At 37.8% G+C, this 24,035-nt stretch overlaps 1 protein-coding gene across 1 annotated transcript in view; it reads left to right on the forward strand.

Moving 5' to 3' along the window:
- The window catches only part of NTF3 (neurotrophin 3), a 61,150-nt gene extending 37,438 nt beyond the window's left edge, over positions 1-23,712 (forward strand). Inside the window, exon 2 of the mRNA XM_082751976.1 lies at positions 19,940-23,712. Within this exon, the coding sequence (XP_082608102.1) occupies positions 19,940-20,734 (795 nt within the window). The 3' untranslated portion in view covers positions 20,735-23,712. The remainder of the gene's footprint in view (positions 1-19,939) is intronic.
- Positions 23,713-24,035: the final 323 nt, after the last annotated feature.

A 24,035-nucleotide genomic window follows, 5' to 3' on the forward strand; every position in this document is an offset into this window, starting at 1 on the left:
ACAGAAATATCTAAAAAGTCTTTTGTGCTGATCATTACACAATTAAAGTTAAAAATAAAGTGTTAAATAAAAGCCCAGGGTCTCTGTACATTCAAAAGCATTGCTTGCACAATTCCTGAGCACTACAGAAATGGTGCCTCTGAAATCATGTTTGAGGGAATGTCAGACTACCCCTCTCTCTAACAGAAAAATTCCTGTGCAGGTTACTAAGATTCTAACACCAGTTTTCTTTTATACACCTTAAAAAACACCATCTCAACTTTGCAGAACTGTGACTGTACACCTGTTCAGGAGCCGGAGTAGAACTACGTATCTCAATTTCTCCCTGTTAATTTTCTTAAATTTCTGCATTTAGAGCCTGTCCTCCTTTGCCTATCTGGGGCTAATTTATTCAGGAACTTCTCTGGAGTCAGAGAATTACTGTTTACCAGCATGGGAAGAGAGGCCCGTGTTTTGGAGATCCTACACTTTCCTCTAGAAAGCATTCTGCAGAGATAGCAAAAAGGGACTTTCTCTGCCCTTGCTCAGGACTATTGATGGAGTAGACATTCGGAGGAGCCAGGGATGTGGCAGAAAGAACAAAATAGCAATTGTGTTCTACAGAGACCCTGAGGCAAAAACATGGATAATGGGGCAAAAACAGAAGTGTTTTTCTTCATGTCTTAGTAACACATAGCTCATCTTAATTTCTGGCCATCTCTGTAATACATGAGGCTTATGCTGTGATACAGTCTGTGTTCATCTGTACCTCTCAGTAAGATTTTCAAAGACCTATATAGGAAAAACTCTAATATACATCTGGTCTGGACCTACAGCTGAGTTTTTGCCAAGTTGACTTCATCAGCCTAGTACTCTTTGTAGGCAACCACTGCCAGAGGCATTTTCATGCTTTTTATGGTTATAGCTACATTCCACAGGCAAAGCAGACTAAAAGAGTAAAATTCATTTTTGCCATGACAGATTCAGAGAGAGTCAAAGACTTGTGCCCATATGGTTATGTTGATGGTGAGAGTAAGTAGTGCAGTCCCTGAATGGTTCTGCTATAAACCAATACATTTTTTGAGATAGATTCAGTCAAAATGTTTTAGATGAACTGGTATAGCTTTTCTAGTCAGACCATTCTAAAACCATTTATTTGATTTCTTTGCCACCTGTAGAACATGTGCAGTTGATAGCAAGCAATTTAAACCAGTGAAAAGGCAGAAAAGTTTTGGGGCAGGAATATAAATCTGAGTATTTAAGAATGTGAATATTTAAAGAATAGAATTAGAAGGGGGATGGCACTCATGTCATTCATGCTTAGTTTGCACTAATCATTACACAATTAGTGCTTAATTTGCACTAATTAGTCTAAATAGTCTAAACTAATGTTAGAGGTGAGGCACAAGGACCACCAAGTTGAATTAGCTGGTAAATACATTGAACAGCCTGGACAATTTTAAGTACATACATTTCTTACACAGAAGACTCATGGGAAGGCATAAAGAAAATTATGTTTGTGAAGATGTTAAATGTAATTTATTCCACAAAACAAACAAACAAACAAGCAAACAAAAAAAGACACTATCAAAGGGAGTATCTGCCCAGGAAAAGTTATGCAAAGAATAAAACCAAACCAAACCAAACCAACAACAACAACAAAACTTGGAAAGCCACTGTTAAACAAACAAAAAAAAGTCCTCTTTGGCATCAACTGTACAGAAAAGCAACTGAGAAAAAAAAAGATAATAAGCTCCTGTGTTGAATTACTTTAAAAATGCACTTGAATGAAATCAATTAGTATAATAATGAACTAAGTCAGAGAGCACTGTTCAATTAGCTCTAGAATTTAAGGGAGTTTATAAAAGCTACACTTACAAAGAAAGATTTGGTTGGGCTTATTGTTACAGAAAAGGGGGAAAAATTGTGAGTTAAATGACATTTATTAAATAGAAGGGTCTGGTCAAACTGATCCAGATTAGTCCTTCACAGCAGTAAGACCTTAAAATTAGGTCACGGGGATGAAAGGAGAATTTGCTCTAAACTATTTCATACAAAGGCTATGTGACATATGGAACAAGTTACCCTAAAGAGTAACTAAAGCAAGGAGCTTGGGTTTTTTCAAAAAAGAAAACGAAAGGAAACTACATAAAGAAATTTCCAACCAGAGAAGCATCAAAAGGAATACAATTCCTCTTTATTTATTAATTCGTTTATTAAGAGTAGCCAACCATTTTCTGGAGTCTGAAGGGAAATAACAATGAGCATTATTTGTTCTTTCCCTCTTCCTAGCTGTGTAGTTTGTAGGATTTTGTTTGTTTTGTTTTCATTAGAAAGGCTGCTATGTTGCCTTCCCAGAGCACAGAGGAAAAGAACTAATAAAATGTTAATGAATACCTATGCAATTTTTTTCAATATGCAATGTTTTAGAATTTTTATTCTTTTTATTCACTATTGCTTTCGCTGGATGTTTTATGAGTATGATTTTTTTTTAGTACAAAATGGGCACTTTGCTTCTTTTTATATTTCTGTAAAAAAATGTCCCATTTTGAAACTGTTCACATGGCTTGGTCTTTGTAGAATACAACACTGGCAAGAATGTCATGAGACCCTTTGTGATAGCATGACTGTTCGTATCTTGTTGTACTTGAGTTCCTTGAACAAATTCTTAAACAAAGTGGATGTTTGCCTGCTCTCAGATTCTGGCTCCTGCATTACATACTGGGCTAGAGAAGTGCAGTACTTCTTTGATTATTATATATCACGTGCTAACCTATAAAGTACTGCTCTAAGACAGATGCAAGAACTAAACTACGTGAAAAAAAAAAAAAAAAAAGGCAGAAAAGATTTTCAAAATTGCAACTTCTCATTTTCAACCTGTAAGAGAAAACAGATTTCAATTTTCAATCACAGTCTCAGAAAGGATGAATTTGCAGAAGTGAAGACTTACCTCACCTAACACAAAGACACCTTAGCACAGATAAGAAAGATGAATATTTGCCTTATTTGCGAAGAATTGCCTGGTAGGAAGAAGGCAGTGCAATTACAACATATTTTTGAGGGATTATACTTGCATTTTGAGGTATTTATTTCATTAGAGTGTAGACAAACTAGCCACCTTTCTTGCAATAATGTTATTTTCTTCTTTCCACATAGCTGTCGACCATCAGAACACACACACACAAGTCTTCCACGAGTTTAAGGGAAGTGAATGAATTTGGAGAAATACAGATCTAGGTTTCAGCTTATTCACATAGAACACAGAAAAGAGGGCAAGAAGGCCTTACTTTCTCATCATTCAGAACTTTCCATGTGCTTCCTTGCTTCACTTTTCTAGAGCTCTGACATGGAAAGGTCTTCTAAGCACATAGTATATTCTCTCCTAACTTACACAACAACAAATCTTAAGCAGCACCACTCAGGTCAGTAGAGTTATGTTAAATCTGAACAAGCAACTTAAAACAGAAGACATAGCATTTGTTTATTTTTAATTCCCCCAATTTGTTTGGAATCATGTTGATTATAAGCATTAACACCTGACCCATTCCCCGTGGATTTCCTCATAACAGCTTACTTGTACTGACATTAGATTAATAGAAGACTGAGCCAGCTCAGACACTATGCCAGATTATGACCTCAGTTATATGCAACAGAGTCTACAATCACTTGCTTTCTGCATGACTGAAAGCAGAATTTGGCTTCTGAGTTTTAATTTTTAAGAGTTGCATATACCAAATTGTCTTCAAATATAATGCTATTTAATAACTTAAAATAGATATTCTTTTCAATTTTACTTAATTTCTAGCAGTCTCAAAATATTTTCTGTCTTTCCTAAATAACTCTAACACAGTATTTTCCTTGTAAATCCAACCTCTGCACATGCATTTGAGTCCCATACTCCAGATGATTTGAATCCATCAGTCTTGACCTGCCATGTTCTCCTCTGCTTTCCACTCAACTCTATCTAGATTGAAGCTAAACCGAAAGCTTGAAATCACAGACCGTGCCCCCAGTATTTACAATAACAAGAGAGAGGCATTCATGACATGGTCAAGGAAGAAATTTATGAGTCTTGATGTACTTTCAACGCAGAGAGGTAGGTTTACAGTGAGAAATGGGAGCATGGGATAGAAAAGAGATTATGTGTATGCTTTTGCCTTTTTCTGGGAGGGTAAGATATTTCCAGAGCATGTGTGGCCTTCCCATCAGTGTCAACCACAGGTAAAGTTGCCTTCCTTTGGAAAAAACATATACTTCTTGTAGCCCAGCAAACCTCTTTGTGTTCCCACTGTCAAGAAGGCCTAAGAACTTACTATCCCCTTCACATCCAGTTATCTCAAAAGATTGACTGACCTCTTACCTTTAGTAAAGAGTTTCTACATATGTTTGCCTCGCCAAAGTTCCTAAGGATGTGATTGTTTTGTTTTGTTTTTGCAATGGGCTTCTTTCCATATTTTCTAGTAATGTAGAAATTAGGAAGATGCTGGTCTTTCACAGGTTTCAGTGAACATGGGTCCCCCAGTTTCTAGCACTGATAATATCCAGTATCATTTTAACATGGACCTTTAACTCTGAATATGTACAGCATATGTTTGCTGGGTTAAATTCACCATACATTGCCAGGGCCAGTAACTAGTCAGATAGGAGTAAAAGAGAGAGGAAGAACTATCCCTCCCTCTCCCGTGCAACTCAGCTCCCATGGCTATTCAAGTTCAGCATGCTTATTGCAACTCTGCCTGCATTGAGGAGAGCAGGGGCTGCTCACCAAATACTCCCTGCTGGAAGGAAGTGGGTGGAGAAGGGGTGTTAAAATGACAGAAGTGCAAAGAGACCAAACTTCACCCCACTCCCCTTCCTTGCTAGCCAAAGTAGCTGGCTGAGAGCATGGGAGAGTAAACTGCTCTGTGAAACAAGAAAAAAAAAAAAAAAAAGGATAAAAAAAGAATGAAGTAATTGACTTTTGTAGCAGAGCAAAGGGAGTGTGTGGTGGTGGAAGGAAGATAGGCAGGAACTGTGACTCTGACTCACAATATATTCTGTACTCTGCTCCTGGGGAGATGCAGCTGTGCATCTCTCCTTGTATAGGCTACGCTGTAAGGTTATACTGTCGTCCAAAGTAAGCATCCCTAATTCTCCTACTTCCTGAAGCACAAAAACATTTGGCTCCTTTTTAATCAGGGATATCTACTGTGCAAATTGAAGTCTAGGACCAGGCTTTTTGTATATGCAGAATTAAAAATCTCTCCCTTGATTGATTTGTTGGTGCCTGGGGAAAACTACTGAACTGCTATGGCCGATTTGCATTGGCCTGCTTCTTTTTTAAGGCTGATTCCAGGGTATTTTTATTTCCTGAAGGCACTTGAGATCTTTGACATGATCCAGACTTAGACACCTTTGGCAATGTTTTCCAGATCGTTTACCCTCTATCCTCTTGCTTCCCAATTACCTCTGATTTCACTAGAGTAAGGACTGTTTCCCTTTGCTATCATTTCAATGGGAAGAAATATGACATAGAAGCACTTCTCCTTTGGCCAGCTGATTCAACAGACTTTGTGTGGGGCAGAAAGGAGGTGACGTGTATTGGGAAGAACCAAAAGGAAGAAGCTGGTTCGGCAAGTAGAACCAACCATAGCCTAAGCCTCATGAGAAAAAGCTCTGAAACCCCACTCTTCTCACATAGCTTAGGACAAGTCACATAACCTGTCTGGGCTTCAGTTTCCGAACTGTAAAACTATGGTAAAAGCACTTTACTCACCAAAGGCATTCTTAATTATGAAAAAAGCTTGATACTGCAGAATTGCCATGCCTGCAATAAGACAACCAAAACCCTTTCCTTACCCTCGGTTAGAACTCATGCATACATCATTCATTCTTGCAGTGGTGTTTATGCATCCAAGAATGATTTCTTGCCTCTGACAGCAATGAACACCTTATTCTTCAGAAAAGGATTATGCTACTCCTCCATAGCTCCTATCTAACCTGTGAGTCAATTTTCCAGTGATGTGACTAAACCTTGTGGTGATCATACATCAAAAGTATTCTTTTATGAAATTTATAAGGTGTGCATTAGATTAGAGGTGAACAAAATTCTACTAAAAACATTACTTTTTCTGCCTTTTAGTTCCCATAACCTTAATGTTACTTTATTCCTGCCCTTCTACAGACAAAATGTTTCATAACTTGAATTTCTTCAGTAAGAAGTTGTTTTCTAAAAAACAAAACAAAACAAAATAAAAAAACACCACCATCACCACCACCACCACCACCAAAACAACAGCCTAGCTATTGCCTGTATAAAGATATAAGGAGAGGCAAGACCAATATTTAAGCCAGTTGCTGTACATCTCATTTGTCTCCTTTCCATGCCCAGTTTAAAACCTTGCTTTTTTATCAAATATCTGGAGATAAGATGCCTGGCCGTAGACAACATGTGCCAAAGTATTCCCAGTTCTAAAATTCTTCTTTCAAAGATTTTTGGCAAGAAGGAGGGGGGAGGGGAAGACATTTTGCATCAACGGCAAAATGGCATCTGTACTGAAAGATAAAACAAGGTGCTTTCCAAAAAGGAAAGCAGGTTTTAGAGGAGTTTTGGACCTGGCAGAGGTGCTTGTGTTAGCAAAATAGGACACAGATATCACACTTTGACTCCAGAAGGGAGGCCTCAATTCTGCAAATTAGCAGACAGTTTGGTTGCAGTTTAGCAAAGCATTCAGCTATGGGATTAACATGGAAGCAATTACTGCATTTTAATAGGGCAACGCACAAGCTTAAAAGACATACACTCAGCTAGACTGGGACCAGAATACTCACACTGTTCTTGAACACTAACCCCTAAATATAGTCAAACTCATTGCAGGGTGTTAACTGAGAGTTAAAATTAGAAAACTTCCATGTCTCGAGGAGAACTGCATACTGGAAATTTTATCCTTATGAACATTGATGAACTAGGGGATACATAAGTGAAGTTCCACTTCAGGCAAATTTTTACAAGGAAAAAAATGCAGAGCAGCTAGATTTACCGGAACAGTCTCTACCCTCAGGAAAGACCTACTTGTAAACAATTTGCTATAGAGTAATGCCAATTAGTAGAATGACTTTTTCTCTAAATGGGCAATAGCTTTTTTAAAGATTCTGATGCAACAGGGAAAAACACTCATGGGCAAACATTATATTTGTAAACTTCCTTGTACAAGTAAGATTCAGTGGTCTCTATCTGGAAGCTGTTCAAGGAGAGCCATTGAGATTTCACAGGGTAAAATTATGCAAGGTTGTTGCAAGAGGTGATCTCACATATTAGACCAGTTAATGTAGCTTGACAGAGTAGACAAGCTTTTAGGCACACAAGCTATTTTTAATTTAGAGGCTTTTGTTGAAAAAAAAATAAAAATCTTACAGTTCCCTGTATTTTATCAGAAATTAACACTGTTTTTCTCTGAGAATGACTTTAAAAATATTACTATAGTCTGGTTACAAACAAGCTATGACCATGAAAGAGATATTAATTATATAGTGCAGTACTCACTTCTCAATATGATATGGAAACAAACACTTCAGCTGCATGCTACATGCCCATCTTTAAAAATGGTCATAAGGAGGACCTGGAGAACTAAAGGCCTGTCAGCCTGACCTCAGTGCCAGGAAAGGTCATCTTGAATGCAATCACACAGCATGTGCAGGACATTCAGGGGATCAGGCCCAGCCTGCATGGTTTCATGAAAGGCAAGTCCTGCCTCACCAACCTTCTCTCTTTCTATGACTGGGTGACCTGCCTGGTAGATGAGGGAAAGGCTGTTGATGTAGTCTACCTAGACTTCACCAAAGCATTTGACACTGTCTCCCACAGTATTTTCCTGGAGAAGCTGCCAGCCCATAGTTTGGACAGGTACACTCTTTGCTGGATTAAAAACTGTCTGGATGGCCAGTCTAGAAAGTGGTGGTGAATGGTGTTAAATCCAGTGGGAGACTGGTCACCAGTGGTGTTCTGAAGGGGTTGGTGTTGGGGCCCATCCTCTTTAATATCTTTATTGATGACTTGAATGAGGGAATTGAGTGCACCCTCAGTAAATTTGCAGATGACACCAAGTTGCAGGGGAGTGTTGGAAGATCTGCCGGAGGGTAGGAAGGCCCTGCACAGGGACCTGCACAGGTTGGATCAATGGGCAATGGGATGAGGTTCAATGGCTAAGTGTCGGGTCCTGCACTTTAGTCACACCACCCCATGCAATGCTATAGACTTGGGGGAGAGTGGCTGGAAAGCTGTGCAAAGGAAAAGGATCTGAGCGTGTTGATTGATGCTCACCTGAACATGAGCCAGCAGTGTGCCCAGGTGGCCAAGAAGGCTGATGGCATCCTGGCTTGTATCAGTACCAGTGTAGCCAGCAGGACCAGGGAGGTGATCGTCTCCCTGTACTCTGCTCAGGTGAGGCCACACCTTGAGTACTGTGTTCAGCTTAGGCCCCTATTTACAAGAAAGACATTGAGGCCCTGGAGCATGTCTAGAGAAAGACTACGAAGCTGGTGAAGGGCCTGGAACACTAACCCTATGAGAAACAACCGAGGGAACTGGGGTTGTGTAGTGTGGAGAAGAGGAGGCTCGGGGGAGACCTTATTGTTCTCTACAACTACCTGAAAGGAAGGTGTTGAGAGCTGGGGGTTTCTTCTCGCAGGTAACTAGTGATAAGACTAGTTGCGCCAGGGGAGGTTCAGGTTGGAAATTAGTAGAAATTTCTTCTCAGAAAGAGTAGCTAGGCATTGGAATGGGTTGCCCAGGGAGGTGGTGGAGTCACCATCCCTCAGTTTAAGGAAGTGTTGGATGTGGTACTTAGGGACATGGTTTAGTGGGTGATAGTGGTGGTAGGTGGATGGTTGGATCAGATGATCTTGGAGGTATTTTCCAAACTTTACAATTCTATGATTCTGATTCTACATGTATCATGTATGAACAAGGATCAGACAGCAACTGTCTGTAGCCATATTGTCATTCCCAGCACTCCTTACTGTGTAAAAGCTTAGTCCAATTCATGCTGAATTCTATAAGTTCTTAATGGTGGTTTTAAAGTATCTGGATTAGGCCTGGACTCCTGTCCTTAAGAACTCCTGCCTTCACAACATCTGCAACAAAACTTTTGCACCTGCATATCTAGCAAGACTTTCTGTTTGGAGGTTTGTGAACCTTTGAGGAACAGAGAGAGGTGATTCAGTAAGTGAGCTTTGATTCATGAAGTGGCCAAGGATGTATTTCTGTACAGCTTCAAAGCAATCAGGAGTCATGGGATTTTGCAAAGCAAGCACAGGTGCAGTTTTGGATAAAATGAAATGGGGCTTCCCCACCAAGCCTATTGTGCAATGACTTGCCCCAGTCTCAGTCCCATGAAGAGCACCCATGGTGGCAGTGCATTACATGCAGCAGTGCAGCAAGGCTCATATTCAGTGCTTGGGAGAAGCTATTGAGAAGCAGTGCTGTTCCTTCTAAGTAAAAGGTATCTAGCAGATTTGAATAGACCTTGAATGGTGCAGTTGCCCCAGTAGTTTTCCTGCTCTCAAGGCAAATGTGCACTCGAGGGTCACAGCAGAGCTGTCATAAAACAAGTGAGATGCTCTCTCTCTGTCTGTCTCTGTCTCTCTCTGTCTCTCTCTCTCAACCTAAAGAAGCATCTCAGGTTCTATTCATGAATTTTTATTCAAACTAAATAAAAGGTCATTTTACTTCTATCATTTCCTATATCTCTTTTGCCTTTTGGATGTGAGCTCTGCCTGTAACCATAAAAAAGGTTTAGGGATCTGGAACTTCTCATATTGAGGGTCTAACATTTTTGGAGCTGCTCCTTTGTTTTCTTCTGTTTGCTTTATTGATTTAACCATTTTCCTTATGTCATTAAAAAATAAATAAATAAATCAGAAAATATTTTAAAAGATGGAAGAGGAAGGTTGCAGCTTAAGAAAAACAAAACAAAACAAACAAACAACAAAGAAAATACCTTTTTAGTGTAAAAAGGAACAAAATGTTGATTTTGAATTTCACAGTTTGAAAAAATGTTGCTCCCGAGTTTCTCAACATCAGAAAATCCAATCTAAACATATATATAACTTTGAAAATCTCTCAATATTCTTGAAAAAATAATTTTAAATTTAAATGATTTTCCTAGTCGGAATGTAAATGTAAAAACACCTAAGATATTTTTCTACCTCACATCCTACTTTGTGGGGTCTCTAGAAAGACACTTTTTTATAGTTAGCGGAAGAAGGGCAAAATTCTGTGATAATCTGTGATTTGTTTCCCTTTCTTCTTCAGCCCCCAAATCAGACAAACCCCATCTCTGGCATTTAAAAATAGAACAATGAGAGAAATCTATTGTAAATGTGGACCACCTCACATTAACCTTTCCCATGGTTTCCTTTTCCCTTTCCAGGAGCATACACCAAAATATAATCATGCAGTGTTATGAGGCCAGATTTGAACCTCTCAGAACTGTGGGGAGGTGAAAGGCATGATCCTCATCTGGAAGACTGCTCTCAGTTTTAGTTACAGAGAGTGTAATTCCTCAAAGCATCTCTGTGACAAAAGTAGGAAGAACAGGAACTGTTGCCTGACTTTAATACAAAACAATTAATCAACCCTGGTTGAGCCAAAGTAGGTCCAGGTTGACTTGAAAAGTTAATGAATCTTCAAACTTTTTTTTTTTTTTTTAAAAAAAAAGAGACTTAGATGGAGTTTCAGGGCTGTAGTGAAACATGAAACCAAGCCTCTTTGGTGTGGCTTTGGGCTTGTTACAAACATCTTGCAGAGTTTGAGAACTGCTTTTGATGATCAGCCTAACTTCCCTTTCCTCAGTATAATCCCATTTTTCCTGATTGCACTCCTTTGCCCCACCCTAGAGTGAATGCTCACTTTCACCAATGCTTAAACTTTCCAGATCTTTGCACTGGCTTTGCTATCATGCCCTTTTTGTCAGCTCATAGCAAAGACTTGCAAATTCAAGGCAATTTCCTCAAAGATCAAGTTATACGATCTTTCTAGTCACTTTTCCTGCTCTTCCTTTCTTCCTTCCTTCCTTCTTTCCTTCCTTCCTTCTTTCCTTCCTTCCTTCCTTCCTTCCTTCCTTCCTTCCTTCCTTCCTTCCTTCCTTCCTTCCTTCCTTCCTTCCTTCCTTCCTTCCTTCCTTCCTTCCTTCCTTCCTTTCTTCCTTCCTTCCTTCCTTCCTTCCTTCCTTCCTTCCTTCCTTCCTTCCTTCCTTCCTTCCTTCCTTTCTTCCTTTCTTTCAATTTCCTGGGCCTGATCAGATATTGCTCCTTCCTAAATTTATTTTCCCCTGATTACTTCGCCAGTGTACAAATTTTTAATTTCTAATTTCATTCTCATGTTATAATTCTCTGCAAATGTTTTCTATGTCCATCTCCCAGGCAAAGACTATATTTCTCTTTGCTCACTGCTGTTCGTATGCCCTCCCAATTGAGCTGCAAATTTAACTGATATTAACAATCGGTAATGAAAAGACTTTGTCAGCCTATGTTATGCACCACCATGATTCAGTTCTGGTGCTTTCTATTTTTTTCTTCAAATGACTTCTAAAAAAAAAAATAATAATCTTTTGTGTTTGCAAAATTAGTACCAGCCTAGTCAAGTCATTGGAATTTACTGATTTAACTAAGGATTTGACCTTTAGATTTCTTGTTACTTTGGACAGTTTTCAGAGCTACACAGTGAATAATATGTAGAAATACTTTTGCAGAAATTGTTTACCCCAACTACAGCTTTAATTCTTTGTCATGACTAAGATGTGGCTGATTGCTCTTCTCAGATGACATTGCTTTTGTTTCCTTGCATTTCATGCTTGTCATCTATTGACCAAACTCCCATACAACATTCCAGATGGGCTTTCCTAATCCAGGCAGCACAACATGAAAACACATGGTCTGTTTCCCAACTTGCAGCAGGATACCTGTATGACCTTGAAAACGACTTTTGACTTCTTTGTTTCCAGTCCCTTAAAAATGGGAACGAGCACCCTTTTTACTTTGTCTGTATGAACCAAGATAAATGCTTTCAGAGTGCTCAAATATCAGTGACATGTGAATGGTAAAAGAAAACAGGATGATTTACACTTAGAACATTTATGGAAATACATTTGTTAAGATGCCTCATTACTCTCAAAACAGACAGGCATCTCCCACATAGTGTGCAGGGATTAAACTACAATGTTGTCATGCTTTGTGTGGAGAGAGGAAATCTTTAGTTGTGCTGTCTTATCAGGGCAAAAACAGCCAGCTCTTTGAGGGAGAAAGCAAAGGATGTCAAAGTATATACATAGGGTAACAAAACGCAGGTATCATTCCATGGGGTTCCTTATTTTGCAGATGTAGAAACTCATGAACAGAGATTTTGACTTGACTAAGCTTTCCAATACATCAAAGGAATCAGGATGCCACCTTCCTAAAATGTTGCCCTAACTTATTCAATATACAGAAGAATTACTCAGCTGGTTAATGAAAAAGTATACTGTGACAATCTGGGCAGAGGCAGACAGGTATAAGCAGCATGTCACAAAAATATCAGTGAGGAAAGAAATTAAAATAGAAGAAGACCAAACTTAGCCTGAGGAAAAGTCTTCCTACTTCTGTAGTCAATCACAGACTCGGAGGTGTAGCTAGTGTAGTTGATATTGTACCAGACATTAGTAATAGTCAAATCTCTTGATGGGATTGCTAGAGGATGCTGGAGCGTGTCAAAAGCCCCTGGGAAGTCTTGAATGCACTGAACTCCAGACTATGTCAGTGGCAGGGAAAGAAGGTACAGGGCAAACATGTAATAACATTGTACAAGGTGTGAGAAGCAGCTGTTGTTCCAAATAAAATGAGGTAAGCACTGAAGAACTGCTCCTGACCTTTCTCTTGGAAGTGAGCAGGTACATGTAAAGTGATCACATTTTGATTTCCTAAAAGATATGTTTGTGGAAAGTTCACATGTGGACACACATGCCATTGCAATCAGCTGTATCTGAAATGAGCCAAGATTGCTGCAGTTCTACACAGTGCCTTTCACTATTCAGAAACCAGTTTACCCCTCGCAGCAAGACTTATCACAAAACTGTCCCTCAGAAAGCTGTCACCAGTTGGTTAAACTTTCTGTAATGACTGTTGGGTCATGGTCGCAACTTTAATCATAAATAGCAATGCATATTTATTCAAAGTGCAGATGAATTTTCATACTTGGTTGTACAACTGTCCTGCTATTTAAAGAGGAAATGTCAGTGACCCAGTAGGCAGCACTCCATTTCCATAAGAGATTAGGTCTATACATGTACCTTTCACTGGAGCTTACTGGGGCTCAGTGCTTGGATGTGTGCTCTCTTGAAAATGGCCCTGAGTAATGAATGATTAAAAGCAACTGACCTGCTGTGGGGCTGTAAGAAACTATGGTCCTTCCTCAGATATGTTGTGCTTCCCCATTTCCCAGCCCATCTGCAAAAGGAATGTATTGTCTTCAACTTCCTTCACTGTAGCTTATAGTTTGGTTGGCCCTGAGAATGGGGGGGTTAACAGTAAAAGCTGCCATAACACAGTCCCACTTGATTTTGTCTCTGAATTCTTAGGCATCTTAATGTGTCTGGCTCTTGTGAAAGCTTTAGCTTGAAACTGTATGTGTTGAAATTTCTCTGTCTTGAGAAGTGGAAATGTTCAGGAGGGTCATAATATCTCTTGGGGCACTCACCACTCCACAGCAATCTACCTTAATAAATCCTTCTACAGGCACATATTGTACAATAGTCAATTACTATTCTGAAATATGGGACAAAATTTAATGTACAATTGTTTCACATTCCACCTCCTGTCATCTGAATATTCATGACATATTGATGTTTTTCATTCTGTACATTTTCACTGTTTCCTGAAGAACGGAAGGAAAGGATTGCATTTCTTCTCAACAAATATATTAGGATTAGGGAATCAACAGGGCACTCTGCTACTAGTTGCTTTCTATGAGTTTGTGAGAACAGTGCTTAGCAAGCAATGAGAATAATTACACTGTCATCTTTGGCAAAAGCCTGAATAAGCTGTCAGCTACCACAAATGATCATTAGTTGCTTGGTCTGAAGAACAAAAACTGCTTTTAAAATTTTCAGAAAGTGCCAAGTGCTTCAAGCTGACTTACATAAATCATATTACATTCAATGCTAAATGCAAAATTCACCAGTCACTTTTGCTTCTATTCCAGATCCTCTCAGCAATGACTTAAAAGTAAATACTTAGGCAGTGTCTCACAGTACTAGGATTTCATTGTTTTCACAGCACATATTAAATGACATTTTGCTTTTCAGCTGTGTAGACTGTTCAGAGACTGATCAAAATAAATCATTACAGATTTATTTTTTTTTTGTAATTACCACAAACAAAACAAAACAAAACAAAGCCTCCCAACAGTATGCAAAGCATTGGGTCTGAAAAGAGTGGAAAGTGATTTGCCAGAGTCTATTGGGGATTTCATTTCTTAATGGAAGCAATAGGTAAGTTTATTTACTTCTCCTAAATTTAGACCTTCTCTGAGACACCTAGATTAGATAACAATAATACCCTGCCAACAATACAGGAATATAAACCATTAAAATCGAGTAAGCTACACTAAGCAACGTTTGCAATGCATAAGGATTTCTTTTCCATAATATTTGTTTTTAACTGCTGTGCCATGAATGCCAGCAATCTCTAAGTCAAACCTCTCTAAGTCAAACCTGTTTAGTGCTTTAATAGCTTGCTCTATACTACAAGGATCTGTTAGCTTTCCCACCATACCATAGTATATGCTCCCATAAATCCTCTACACCATTCATAACATGTAATCGTCACTTAGTTCTATTACTAGTTTCTTTAAGACGCTCTTGATGACACGTTTACAATCACTTTTGAAACCTGGGCTAGTATGTCTGAGTAAGGGGGCACTGACACTGTGCAAAGTGACCAACTTGAAGAGATTAATATCTTCCTACCTTGATGTACAATATTTTTCAAAATTTCACATAACAGAGTGTTTTCTGACCACATTTAATAGCTGCTTTGAGAATCATGTACCCTCCACCCCCATCTTTTTTAATCATCTCTAGCAAGAGTTCAGCAGTAGCTTGAAGCATCAAAGGTATACCCCAAATATCCAGAAAGCTACACAGAATAACAGCATGAAAGCAAACATGATCTAAAGCTTCTCAGCAACTCAGGAAAAATAGCTTCCTGGAGTGTGACAGCAACTCTTCCCAAACTCCCAATACATGGAATAGAAAAGGAATTGGAAGACACAGGAGGCAATAAGCACAGAGTGAGGCAAGTTATATACCATTATGATCAGCCACGATTGAGTTCCCAGACAAATGATGAGTTTTTCATAAACTGGTAGGTCAACAAGGGATACATTTTGATGTAAATCCAGAAAAGGTAATAGATCAATTCTTCTGGATCCACACTGAGATGTCTAAACTCTTCTACAATCACACAATATCTAGGCCAGGTGTGTAGTAGATAATGCACAGTAAGATAATTATACTGGTATAAGTGGGTATGTGGTTATATCAGATATATACTTATGATCCACTTAAATCATGCATTATGATACACCTTACTGTTAAGTAGGCCATATGTCACAGCTGACCTGACAGCTTATGAACACAGAAACTGAGGTCAGGTACTCTAGCACAATCAAGTATCAGGCAGAAAGCAATGGGAAACACTCACTAATTAGGATCTTATCTATTTGTATCCAATAACACTACTTAATCTGTTACTTAACTATGGATTGTGCTGTTGCACTGAGCTCTTATTCAGATGTCACCATGGAAATGCTTGCCTATGCCTATTTGGGGCCCAGACTCTAAGATTAGGAATCTGCTCTGCACTTTCTGTAGCACTTTAAATAGTATTGTGTCCATCTCTAGGACTATTCATCACACTTACTTGACTGTAAACACTCTATGAAAACACCTGAAATGAACCTTTTCAGGGATTTACATACAGAACATTAAAGAACATCAAAAAACAATAAAAATATCTCAAAATGTTCATCAATAGAAAATATTTGATAGAAATTATTTGGCAGTTTAATTTCAATAATAATAATAATGAGAAAACTAGGAAAAAAAATGATGTGAAGGTCTATATTCTTGAGGGATTTTTATACCATTCACCAAATGATTAAAAAAATAACTATATTTCATGTGCTGTAGTAGCCTCTGCCAATGTTCATACGAGTCTATGCCCCAGGAGCTGGGCAGTTAAGTCAGTCTTCTTTTAGGTAGGATGCCTCAGTTGAAATCTTGCCTCTGAATGCAATTCTCGTCTGTAGATAACTTACTTCCTGAATGATAATGAGTAAGCATTGTTTCTGTTTTGTGAATTGTATTATATATTTTTTGATACATGTCCAGAAACATCATAATGATTTTCTTTGCAAATAAGAAATCATAAATACTTTATGTTTTACATTTTTCTCTCCTTGTTACCAATTATTTATTTATTTATTTTAACAACAAAAAGGTGACAATTTGCAAATTATTATCAATTTGGGCACAAATTTCTGTTTAGGCCAAAGAGTCATTTATCAAAAACAATATTGCCCATCCCTACAAACCGTTCCACTTTTAAGGCGTGAAACTCAAACAAACCCAAAATCATAAACCAGCTGCAGTTTCCTAGTACTGTACATTTTTTGTAGCCAGAGTAGTGCCTACAGTATATTCTGAAGTGCTAGATTTCAAGGGCAATCTAATTTCAATTCATGGACTGGAATTTCTGAACACACCTCTTATTTTCATAGCTAAGTACACGTCCTAGGTGAACTGTATCAGAGTAACCCCCTGAAAACTGTAATCTCTTTTACCCAATGTTTGCATTTTCTTTCCAAATTTTGCACACCAAAACATTTCAAAAAACTGCAAAGATTGGTTCTGAAACATTTTAACTTTTGCAGTAAATAATCTGCCAAGACTAAGTTAAACTATAAGTTAAATTTCAGAGTACTTCAACACCCCTCCCACCAAATCACCATTTTACTTTAGGTTAAGCAAAATATTTTTAAACATTTTTTTCCATTAACATGGTTTTGCCACAGACAGGAAAAAACAAAAACACAAAACAGTTTATTTGAACTGCTTTAATTATGAACTCCCTGACCCTTTCTTTTCGTGTTTAGCATGACATTAAGGAGAGTCTGCAGGAATTCCAGTCTTACTTTTCCCACCTCATCACCTGCTCCAACTTGTGTATTTTGCTAGTGCCACTTAGTTTTGAAACTAAGCAGATCAGTGATTACATGCAGCTGCAAGCTGGCATGAATAATGCTTTCAGCTTTTCAGCTGAGTATTGTCCAAGCTTTGCTCACCATCCTAAGGCCTTGTGTCATACGTTGTGTAGGTTAGCTTCTGAGTACTATAAGACATGTGCTTTAAAATATTTTTACTATTTTATAAAGAGAATGATTTAATGAGGGAAGACCAAATTGCACAGGAAAAGGTCTTTTTTTTTTTTTTTTTTTTTTTTTCTATCTCTTTCTTGGCTCTGAGAACCATCTACACTAAGTTACTAAATTAGTATTCATTTAGGTATGACAGTAACTGTATAGTAACTGAAATCTTAGATTTTTTTTCAAAGCATAACTTTTCTGCAAGCAACAGTCTAGATTTAGGTGAACTCATACTGTGACAAACTGAGAATGGAGAAAACACATTTCTTATCCATAAAAGGACAGATCACACATCCAGAGGGTAGCTCTGATTTTGCTGCAGTTCTAAACTATGAAGTGGGGACTCACTGTTGCTCTGTTGCTGAAAGAAGTTTTGCTGATAGAGGATTTCCCAGTAAAACCTTTTTTTTTTTTTTTTTTTCCCTTCTTAAACAGAAAATGGTGATTTGTTGAAGTGCAATATTTTCTGTTTAAGAAGTCTGATTTCTCTGCAATTTCATCTGGGAAAACACAAAGTACCCAAAATGTTGCCAGCAGGCCAACAGAGGTGAACCTTCACCTCAACTCAGTACCAGTACTGAGGCCACATCTGGAGTGGTGTCCAGTTCTGGGCTCCCCAGTACAAGAGACATGGATATACTGGAACAAGTCCACAAAGATGATTAAGGGAGGAGAGGCTGGCTGAGAGATCTGGGACTGTTCAGCCAGTAGGAGAAAAGCTCAGAGGAATCTTACCAAAGAGCAGAAATACCAGATAGGTTGGAGTAGAGAAGATGGAGCCAGACTCCATTACGGGCATTCCATGAAGGGACAAGAAGCAATGGGCACAAACTGAAGTATATGAAATATTACTGAAACATAAGACGCTTTTTGTTTTGTTTTGTTTTACTGTGAGGATGATCAAACACTGGAACAAGTTGCCTAGAGGGGTTTTGGAATGTCCATCCATAGAGATATTCAAAAAATGACTGGACATAGCCCCATGCAAGCTACTTTAGCTGACCCTGCTTTGAGCAAGAGGATAGAACTAGATGATCTCCTGCAGATCCTTACAACTCCAGCTGTTCCACAATTTTATAACTCTGTGCCTTTATTCCAGACTACTAGCAGCTTGACTCATGATGGACTTGTTTGCAGAGTAGGAGAACCAAGTTCAAGACTGTTTTAAGTCACATGATACCATCCAGGGCTTTCCACATGGTATGAGAGTGCTGTAACATAAGTTTGATATTTTCTTCTTCAATCCACTGCCTGTGCAGCAATTCCAATAAAACTGGTGTGCTTCAAAGTAAATGTTTTGCTTCCATGATTTGGTATTTTACAATAAATATTATTTTCATTTAAATGCAAGTGCAAATACACAAGGGAAAAAAAAAATAAAAAAAACTCCTTAGACAAATGTTCACAGTTCTTAACTACACAAACAGTATGCAAACAGTATCACAGAAGGATTTAACCAGAAATGCCCAAAGAGCTTGTAGAAGATACTCAGAGGCTAGAATTAGAAGGACACTACAGGAATCCATATAGAGCAGAGCATAACAAAGTACATTACAGAGAAGAAGTAGGCTTTTAGATCTACAGTTTTCAAAATCTTGGTCTTGAGTTCATTTGATCTATATGAACAAGACTCTTCAATTTCATGTTTATTTATTTATTTATTTATTTACAGGGGGGTTGGGGGGAGGGGACAACTGTACTCCTTCTGTCCATTAATATTTCTACAGCCAGTTTCACTCCAGTTCATAAAGATGTAATGAAGAAACTTCATTAAAAACAGAATAAGAAACAGGTCCCAGCCCTGCAAACAGCCACAACAAAATGTTCTGTGGATCTATCTGAACTTCTCACTTGTATTGCAAATCCTAACCATTTCTTTCTGAAGTTCAAAGTGTAAGAAACACCATTTTGCTGCTAGACTGTGTCCTCTTTCCTCAAAAATACTTTTCCTTATGAGAGAAAAAGAGCACTGTTGAAACACTGTGTTATTTCTCAGTGTATGATGATGCTCTTAAGGTAAACACATTTGATGAACAGAAATTTGATCGATCTGTGACATTTCAACACGTATAAATTGTGGCCACTTAACGAAGTCAGAACTTCGTCTATACCACTAGAAACTGTCTTACTCTGCTTAATTTCCTTACAATTTTGAAACTAAACCACTCAGCAGAATAGACTCTGGAAAAGTGACTTGGCCTCTATCCACTGATAAGAATAGCTACCTAACACTGTAGAGAAGGGAGCTAACTGAAATATCTGCCAGTGTACAAACAATGAATAAAAGTGAGATCATCCTAAACGGTGCAAGAGAGATTGATTAAATCCTGAAAAAAGAAATCAAATTGTTGTATTTATTATAAAATAAAATGAAATAATATCTTGAAAGAAACACATAGTTTATCTGTATCTGTAAATTGTATAAGATGTAAAATATGTTAAAACAAATTAGAATTTTCATGTTTACAAAGCCTAGTAAAAATTATTTAATTGCACTTATATTGACTTTCTTTTTCTTTGCAGATCTTACAGGTGAACAAGGTGATGTCCATCTTGTTTTATGTGATATTTCTTTCTTATCTTCGTGGCATCCAGTCTACCAACATGGATCAAAGGAGTTTGCCAGAAGATTCAATAAATTCTCTCATTATAAAACTCATTCAGGCAGACATTTTGAAAAACAAGCTTTCTAAGCAGATAGTAGATATAAAGGAAAACTATCAAAACACAGTGAAGAAAGTAGAGGCTCAGCAGGACGCGGATGGAGATGAAAATGTGAAATCTGACTTCCAGCCAGTTATCTCAATGGATACAGATCTCCTAAGGCAGCAGAGACGCTACAACTCTCCTCGAGTCCTCTTGAGTGACAACACACCGCTGGAACCACCACCGCTGTACCTCATGGAGGATTATATTGGAAATTCAGTGGTGGTGAACAGAACCTCTCGGAGGAAAAGATATGCGGAGCACAAGAGCCACCGAGGGGAATATTCCGTTTGTGACAGTGAAAGCTTATGGGTCACGGACAAATCATCTGCTATCGACATTAGAGGACACCAGGTAACTGTGCTGGGAGAAATTAAAACAGGCAACTCTCCAGTTAAACAATACTTTTATGAAACAAGGTGTAAAGAAGCCAAGCCTGTTAAAAATGGCTGCCGAGGCATTGATGACAAGCACTGGAACTCTCAATGCAAGACATCCCAAACATATGTTAGGGCACTGACTTCAGAAAACAATAAACTTGTAGGCTGGAGGTGGATAAGAATAGACACCTCCTGTGTGTGCGCCTTGTCAAGAAAAATAGGAAGAACATAAATCCGCATCTCTTTGATATATAAATTATTACTTTAAATTATATGATATGCATGTAGCATATAAATGTTTATATTGTTTTATATATTATAAGTTGACTTTATTTATTAAACTTCAGCAAATTTACAGTATATAAGCTTTCTCTCCCAATAAACAAGAGTAAAGGGTGTGTGCCTCTGCTGTGGGCAACTCTGGATTTTTTTAGACTATGTTTGTGACACTGCTTGTTGGCAGCATACCGTAACCTGACTGTAAATTCTGTGTAAAATCAGTATTCTTCATTCAGTATTGTCAAGCCAGTGACTGTCATTTAGTAAACTTGTTAAAAATCAGATCAATGTCAAGAGTTGTGTACATATTTATATCCCTTGCTCTATACATTCACATTTAATTGGATGCAGTGTTGACTCCTCACTGCCAAAATGAAAACCAAAATATGTGTTGTAGCCTGCAGCTGATGTCAATGTCAAAGGCATCAAGTAGCTGTAAAATACAATTTCTGTGTGTCATGCCAGTTTTGCCAATGAAATGACCATTTTCCCTCCATTAGCATTTCAGAATAAATGCTAACAATCCAGCAACTGTTGTCTACATTTTTGAAGCACATTTGTTTTGCAACTGTTTCTAATGCTGCCAGTTAATACTAGAAACAACATTAAAAAAAAATCTAAAAAATATTTGTAACTACGTTACTGAAGCCAAGAACCGATCTAAATTGATCATTAATGTAATACATAAAATATGATTTCTTCAGAATATAGTTTTTATTGTGATTGACCTCTTTCTCCTCACATTAATCTATTAGTTTCAGCTTGAATTGCTACATCATTTCTGTTTGAATTTTTTAATTAGAAAAAAAGCTGCTGCTGTCTTAACATTAAAAGAGCCCTTGGCTAAAGAATTTTAGCAAAGATATGATATCCTGGAATGGATATCAAAGCCACACACCCATACAAAGCTGTTTGTCTACTTGACAACTCATTGCCCATTTTTAATGGAGGGAAAATATGTGTAGAACTGCTCAGCAAACCTGGTACCTTTCATAGGGATTTTTTGTGTGTGTGTGTGTGCTACCTTTCATAGGGACTTGTGCATGTGTGTGTGTGTGTGTGTGTCCGTGTGTGTGATTCAAATTCAGGTAGTCCATAGTTACAATGAAGTTCTTCTGTCCCACTGGTGTGAGCTGTTACTTAGCACAGACAGATATACTTGCATATACCTCAAACTATTTTTTTGCATTGTTATGTAGCTCCACTGGAGACACCAACAATTACACTGCTGAAAGAGATGGCCTATTATACATTATCTGTATTATGTCCTGGATGGTATCTTATTCCCACAAAGGTAAATTAGAGTCTTGTCATGGATATCAACAGAATTAAGATTGAACCACATATGTTATCTGTGCCTAAATAGATCTTAATCCATAATCAGGGCTGAAAAATGCCAGCCCTTCAAAAAAACATCTGTAATGGTCTTTAGTTCTTGCGTTACATCTTTCATTGCTGTAACATGTTCAGCATCACAAATGAAAATGAGATCAGGGTACCCAAGAACATGTCAGTAGAGTGCCTTTAATCATATCATTTCCACTACTGGAGAACCAACTTCAAATCTGCAGCAGGTCATTAAAGGCAACAATTTATGTGATCTTCCCTAATCCCTAACAGAGAGCCTTACACATCATAGAACCACTGGGAAAGTGGGTAAGTTACTCATGAAGCAAAGCATGGGAAAAGATGTGACTCTGAAAACCAGGTTGGAATGTGTAGGTACAATTTTGTAGTGGAGGCCATAAAAAAGTTTTTATGAGAACCCTCTCAATTTTCAACATGCAGTTAGGGTTTTTACCTCACATGAAATCATCTTGCTGGACTAAAATCTAGCTTTGGTTTTAGCAATAATAGCTTCAGAGGTTTGCTACCAAGGCAATCATTAAAAGGCAGGAGGTGATGCAATGTAACAAGCAGCTCACTATCTAATAAATCTGACTAGATTTTTTTTTCCTAAATTCTCCTTCCTTGGAAAACAAATAAACAAACAAAAAATCCTCAACAGAACTTTTCTTATTTTTTACCAGTAGACATGTTTAAGTTTCAACAGGAGAAAAAACAAACAAACAAACAAACAACAACAATAAAAAAACCTTACCCATTCATTTTGCTTCTTCTGGGGAAAAACATATTTTTAAGAGGACTGTTCTACTGATTTTTTTTCCAAGTTATAAACCTAACATCCTGAATTCCCAAGTAAATATTTTCAGGTGTTACAAGAAGTAATTGAGAGCAGATATTGTCATGGATCATTAACTTAAGATTCTTCTGTGTGGCAAGTAGGTCTGTGTCCATATGAGAAGAGGAGGTAAGAACACTAAGTGAGCTTGGTTAGACAGTGTTGCTTCCAAACCATGAATTAGCGACTTCATTGACTTCATTGTTCCTACATGGTGGGTGATGCACTTGCTTACATCACTGTAAATCCAGAGAAAGTATATTGAATATAGGTGAGAAAATGTATTATTATAGCAACATAAGTAACATCAGAATCAATCCTAATGTTGTTCTTTCTGCTCACTGAAAATCAAGGGATATTCATTCTGTTAGGTTCAAAGAAAATTTATTGATCCAGTAGCAGGAACTGGTCTTTGATTCTTAACTTTACCAATGCATCAAGTGTTTTACAATTGGCCAACAAAAACTTTTCAGATTAAATTTATCACTGATCATCTGAAACATATTAAATGAGAAAGAAACACGGTGCATAAGGTTATTAGATTGGCTGTCTCTTTCCCACCTCAGTATAACAATGAACAGAAGTATTACGCTTTGGATCTGATCCAACTTCTACTAAAGTCAATGAAAAAAATCTCACTGACTACAAGGGAAGCAGTATCAGGCCATGAGTGAAGAAAAACCTGCAGATCTCAACCAGAGAGCAGAGCAATCACACGCATCAGTTAAATGTTCTTGTAAATCCTCTGTACGCATAAGATGCTGTATAATTTTGTAACAAGTTTGTAAACAAAGCCTGTAATAAATTTGTTAAGGCCTAATTCTGTTTTCACTGTAGCTGGAGATGGTTTTATTGTCAACTTTGGTGAGAGCACAATGAATGAAGTTCCCCATCCAAAGTTTTTGTATGCATATTATAGTAGTTAATTGAAATATTCAGCTCACAATACTAGTTTGAGTATTTTAAAATTTACTCCTATTAGGTCGTTCAGATGCTCTGTCAATATTGTTTTGACAATACATTATTATAAACACACATTTTATTTAGCTTTTCTCCTAAATGACTGGATGCT

This window comes from Aythya marila (genome assembly GCF_965140915.1).
Source record: "Aythya marila genome assembly, chromosome: 1".
Lineage (NCBI taxonomy): Eukaryota > Metazoa > Chordata > Aves > Anseriformes > Anatidae > Aythya > Aythya marila.